Source organism: Branchiostoma belcheri, unplaced genomic scaffold (genome assembly GCF_001625305.1).
Source record: "Branchiostoma belcheri isolate BF01 breed outbred unplaced genomic scaffold, Haploidv18h27 scaffold2, whole genome shotgun sequence".
In the NCBI taxonomy this organism is placed as follows: Eukaryota; Metazoa; Chordata; class Leptocardii; order Amphioxiformes; family Branchiostomatidae; genus Branchiostoma; species Branchiostoma belcheri.
In genome coordinates this window covers 5647526-5653357 of record NW_017803490.1, presented here as the reverse complement: position 1 = coordinate 5653357, position 5832 = coordinate 5647526, and the positions used below count along the sequence as shown (strand labels likewise).

General features: G+C 43.5%; 1 protein-coding gene across 1 annotated transcript in view; it reads right to left on the bottom strand.

Annotated features, from left to right (window-relative positions):
* Window positions 1–265: 265 nt before the first annotated feature.
* The window catches only part of LOC109468778 (tight junction protein ZO-1-like), a 36244-nt gene continuing 30677 nt past the window's right edge, over window positions 266–5832 (bottom strand). The window contains exons 24-29 of the mRNA XM_019767104.1: window positions 5547–5698; window positions 4921–5162; window positions 3612–4395; window positions 3068–3270; window positions 1636–1779; window positions 266–1167 (exon numbers count right to left, since the gene is read on the bottom strand). Coding sequence (XP_019622663.1) covers window positions 977–1167; window positions 1636–1779; window positions 3068–3270; window positions 3612–4395; window positions 4921–5162; window positions 5547–5698 — 1716 coding nt within the window. The 3' untranslated portion in view covers window positions 266–976. The remainder of the gene's footprint in view (window positions 1168–1635; window positions 1780–3067; window positions 3271–3611; window positions 4396–4920; window positions 5163–5546; window positions 5699–5832) is intronic.

Here is a 5832-nt window from a genome sequence, read left to right as displayed (position 1 = left end):
GTAGACAAGCATTCGGTTAATCACATACTTATCGTGTTAACTCTTTGGCACAAAAAGTGATGGCTTATTCCTATGTACAAAGGGTAAAAATTAAAAACAAGAGAAGCTTGGTAACAAATGCCCCCCTCCCCACCTCTCACATAGATGTTCCAACATTTCCAGAGTGTGTTCAGTATCCACAAGTTTGCTGTTTCAGTCATGTACTTGACACTTGTTTTGTTTTGCTATACATTTGCTGTTCTTGTTTTATATCCCACACATTTTCAAGTTGGCTCTTATGCTAGCTGCCTTTTGTATATCCTGGATATTAAGAAAATGGAAAAAGGCACTTTTTTTCTGGGGACAAACTTTTGCATAATGAAATCAAAGATGCTTTACATGGAGTCCAGGCATTGTTGTGAACAGTATGTCTTCCCAAAATCTTTTACTGAGGATTTCCACATTGTTTTTCGGTACTTCTCACATTCTGATCTCAGCCCTTTATAAATGACACGTGGGGTATCTTCGTACAATGTATTACAGTCATGTAAGGAAAAAGAAGACTAAAACTGCATAAAAGGGATAAAATCAGTCCTCTATATCAGGGCTAAGGGCACCAATGGGGACACATTTGGTCCAGTCCACACACATATCCTGTCAATGATAGGGTATCAGTTGCTGTAACTCCTCCCCCACACAACTGCCAATCAGAATCCAGTGTCTGTTGTGATGAGCTGTCAATCATTCTCAGTAGATTTCTGTTGCTATGACAACTCCCACTGAGCTGTCAATCATTCTCAGTAGATGTTTGTTGCTATGACAACTCCCACTGAGCTGTCAATCATTCTCAGTAGATGTTTGTTGCTATGACAACTCCCACTGAGCTGTCAATCATTCTCAGTAGATGTCTGTTGCCATGACAACCCCCACTGAGCTGTCAATCATTCTCAGTGGATGTCTGTTGCTATGACAACTCCCACTGAGCTGTCAATCATTTTCAGTAGATGTTTGTAGTGATGACTCCGCCCATGGACCCTGTGTGGTCGTAACGGTGGAACCTGGGCCAGCCAATCAGAGCAAACCATGAGAAGTGGTCGACCAATACGGAGACACTGCTGGCGCCGACCTGGCACTGCGAGTTGTTGTTCATCCCAGGGAGAGTCATGTTTTGCCATTGTGTGGGCTGGCCTGAGAAAACAACAACAAAAACAACAACAATCAGTATGTTATCAAAGACTGGATAATTATGATCCGTGGCGGCAGATGCAGAAGAAAAAAAGTTGGTGAATTATTCGTTTGTGATAATGAAAAATTTGGGATAAAATAAAGAAGTGACTGCCAAAACCACATCAAGTAATCTATATAGAACACTACATGGGGTATTCTGTATCGCCCGAGGTACCAGCCAGACTGTGGGTTGGATTGCCCGAAGGCCAGAGGGAGATCCGATCCACTTGTTTTGATAGCGGCACACTTGGTGCATGTGAAACACGTTCTGAATTATTATATGAAACATTTGGAAGCCTGGGCCGTATCCATGAAGATCCTCCGGCCATACCACTAGTTATCACATGGGCCAGAACACCCGTATTGAATGTAATTGCGGCCCAGGTATGACATAAACAGTAATATTGACCACTTGATTGATGTGCCTACCTGTGGAGGTATCGCTGGACTTGAGAGCGAATGACCAGCCGTCAGGAGTCATGGAGGCACAGTGAGGCAGACGCAGCTCGACGGGCTGCAGGAACTTCAGTCCGTGGGGACCACACATCACTAACGGACTCAGCAGGGTCTCACCTAGGCAGGCAGAAACAAACACACAAATGTTTTAACCCTTGTCCTGCTGGACTTTTTTACACAATATTTTCAAGTGATTTGAAGTCTTAATCAGGTAACAGACCCTTGACTTTTTTGCCCTGCGGTGTGATGCGTTGCACAAGAAACACCCCCAAATTGTACATACACAGGGCACTATATACATGTAGATGGTACTGTATGTGCAACCCATATATATATATGGGTCCCGCAAGACAAGGGATTTATTAAGTTAAAACTTTTCATCTAACACAAAGAGTGGTTCTCACCTAGAGCCTTCAACCAGTCACTCTCAGACTGGTTTTCCTATAAGTAGATCTAGATCATGTGAGAACCTTTTGTGTTGGATCAAAAGTATTAAATTTGACCATGTAACTACCAACATTGATGAACTTTCATGACAAATACAAAAATGTTCAAATGTAGAAGACAGTGCATTATTTATGTATTATATACATGTGGAATTTCAGAAGTACAAATATCTACTGTCCGCTTTTTTTATGGCAATCTTAAACACAAAAGCATCTAGGTAGCTTTGTATCCTTTCTCGTCAACAATTAACAACAACTTTGCTTGGTTGCAATCTTCTGCAATCCCCTTCTTTATCATGCAAGGTACAACACCATCTGTCAGCTGTCAAGGAGGTCATGTAAAAACAGTAAGCACTACCAGATGTAGAAGTGATTAATAAAAAAATTCTCACTCTGGGAAAGACTGAACCCAACCATACCCATTACAACCTGACTTAAGGGCCATGCGGAATCACAGACACAAACAGTCATTGATAACACAAAAACAATGCTGCCATTTTTCATGGAGGTAATAACAGTATTTTTTTATTTTTTTTTCATTCAGAAACACGATGAAACAAATGAAAATACATGGACTAAGTGACTGCAAACTCAAGTTAGGTACAACTTATATTCTCGCAGCCACTTTTACAATGAAAGAAAAATATTTTACAGGACATTTAAAAATACATGAGACCTCGCGTGAGTAACAAACCTCCCATCCCAGAAGACACATACAGTTAGAATCTTTTTGTTTCTAATATATAATTTTGTGCGGCTAACATTATTTTGCAGTTGGTATCATACGAACAAAGGAAACTACCGCGAAGAACTAAATATTGTATAGAATTATCAGAAAGGGTGTTTAAATCAACAATATTACCAAGTATGCTTGAAAGCTTGCCAAAAAGGACTAAGTGCTGGTAGGTATATATAGGGCAGTGCAATAAATAATTGTCATAACAGTATTTTAGCCTGACCTTTATCCTTGTCCAGTGGCGGCAGGATGTTGTTGTCTCGACACACTTTGAAGTAGATCTCCTGTTTGGTGCCTTCTGGAATCGCTCCCTTGGGAATAATGATGCTGACGCCCGTCTCAGCGTTGGACAGCACGCCTCCGTTGGAGTCAAACATGCCGCGTGCTGTCGCTATGACTGTGTGGTTCTCGTCTGGTTCTAGTTCACTGAAAGGCAAAAAAAAAATTGGATGATGTTTCTGCAAATAGTCTTGTGTAAAGAAAACTAACATTGCGTATGTATACAGGATATTCTTGGCATCTAAGTGTCAGAAAAATGATAATATCTTTGTTGTAGTACTTGCTTAAGATTTTGAAGTTAGCTCCCATTTCAGATTCAAGCTCACAAGAGGGGCACCCAAAAAAAAGTTCTGTGCACATGATTTTTAGATTGGGTTTACCAGTGCACCTATTCCCAAAAATTTTAAAAATTACTTAAAAAAGCTATGCACTGAAATGGCATTTTCCATAAGCAAGATATATCTGTTGCTTGAGGTTAGAAGTCTTACCTGGCATGGTCCACCTTTGGATGGTCACCAGACGATGATGTCACCACGGAGTCCGAGGTGGGCACGTGGTCCAGCTGAGTCTTGGGAATTCTCAGGTCATCCAGAGTTCTCCTCCTGAACTCCATGGCGGAGTACACCGCCGGCTTCAGCCCGTCGCGGTACGAGCTGCGGTTATACACGTCCCTTTCTCTCTCAGGCGTCATCTGCAGTCGCGCGGAGTCCGCGCCGTTGTCCCTCCTGTTCTCCGATTGGTTGGACCCGGTGTCTGACACCATGCTGTCGTCGCCCGTGTCCAGTCTCTCGATGACGGGGAGGGTCTTGGTCGGGTAGACGGACGATTGCACCACGTCGCTGCTCGACACGGCCGAGTCCGAGTGAGAAATGTGCGGCTCCGATTTCGTCTTGGACAGCGGGGAGTAGTTCCCGCGACGGGAGTCCATCGTGGGGCCGTTGGACAGTGGCATCTTGGGATACGTGGGGGTTGGGCGCTGGATAGAGTTCGTGCTGTGTGTGTTATTACCGCCGGTGAGACTAGTCTTGCTACCGCGCGACAGCGAGTGCGCGGTCATGCGAGTGAACTTGTAGGGATCGTAGCCTCCCGGACGGTCTCGCGAGGGAGACATGGGTAAGGTACGTCTGTCGTAGGAGGACGGTTGACCGAACGCTGACTTCGGGGACTGGTTGTTGCGATCCTGAGGAGCCAGATATTCTCGAGAAGCGGACAACACTTGCGGAGCTCGATGTACGTGTCTGTCATAGGGCGGGGGCTGGGTCTTTGGACCACCTGTACACAAGAAAGGACAACATCCAGCTTAACCTTCTGCTAAGCACCATAACCAAAACAAATGGATACCTAAGCAGGGTGACGGTTAACTATTTAATGGCTTAAATGTCCAGCTTCAAGTATTTGCATAGTTGGGGAAATGTCACAAACCAACAGGATATTATGAAACAAAGTTTGAACTGTAACTTCAAAGAAGTTGGACACAACTTAGAAGAAATTGGACACAAATTTTTGACTGTGCAACTGCAGTCATTGTAAAAGAATAAGTGAAACCACTCACAGCTACTGTTATATTATTTCTTACAAATTACAGACATGTGACTAGGGATCATTGGGGTGAGTCCATCTTCTTCACCTTTACTAGAAATTACAGTCTATAAAATTTGCTTCAAAATAACTTTTACATATGGCAGATAAACTTCATCTTTGGATTGATTAGGTATGCCAAAATGCTGCGCTACTTTAAAGAATATTAAAATAGAATTTTACTACAAAGATTCAGAATAGTGCTTAAGCACTCCATACCTTCCCCTGTGTCCCGTGGACTGTACCCATTGGTCCTGTGCCCCTGGTCAGTTGGAAATCCCCTCTCCTCCTTCCGTGGATAATTGTCGTAGTTCCCGTAGCCTGTTGGATACGATGGATCTTTCTTCCTGGTGCCCCAGCTGTCGTTGTGCTGACCGTAGTCTCGGTACCGATCGCTGTCTGGCGGCAGCGTGGCGTAAGGCTCGATACTGGAGAAGGAACGCGGATGTCGATTGTTCTCCCTATGCAAACATAAAATAAACAAATTGTAAGCCGTTGTACCCATGACATTTCTGTGTTAGAAATACCTTTTTTCAATGTTCTGCAATATAGCAGAATGTAAAATTTTGTTCTGCAATTCAGAAATACTTTTTGCAAATATACTAAACCCATGGCATATATAAAATTGTATGTTTGCAAACATTTTACATGCAAAATTACTTGTATATTATAGAGTCAGTAGTAAACACAAATGCTTTTAAACACCATTGAACCCCTATCCTAATATTTTCAGTCTGCAAAATTGCTGGTTGCATAATTTTTCTTTTGCAATATTGAAAATGCCTCTGCAAAATGCAGACTGCAGATGGGTATTTCTTACTGTTACTAACCAAACCTATCCCTACCGTGGAAAGCTGTTGTGCCCTGACATGTTGTCCCCTTGTGGATGCCCGTAGGCGTTGTAGTAAGGACCGTGGCTGTCATGCCTGCTGCTGTCAGCAGGGGGCCTCGCTGACCAGGAGTTGTCCCTGCTTCTTGGTGCCTTCTCCGGGGGGAACTGCGGTAGGAGACAATATTAGATCAGCTGATGAGGAACAACAGATGATAAATCGGAGAGGGAGGAAGAGGAAGAGAGAGAGGGGGAGGGAGAGAGAGGGGGAGGGAGGAATGGAGAGGAGGGAGGGAGAGAGG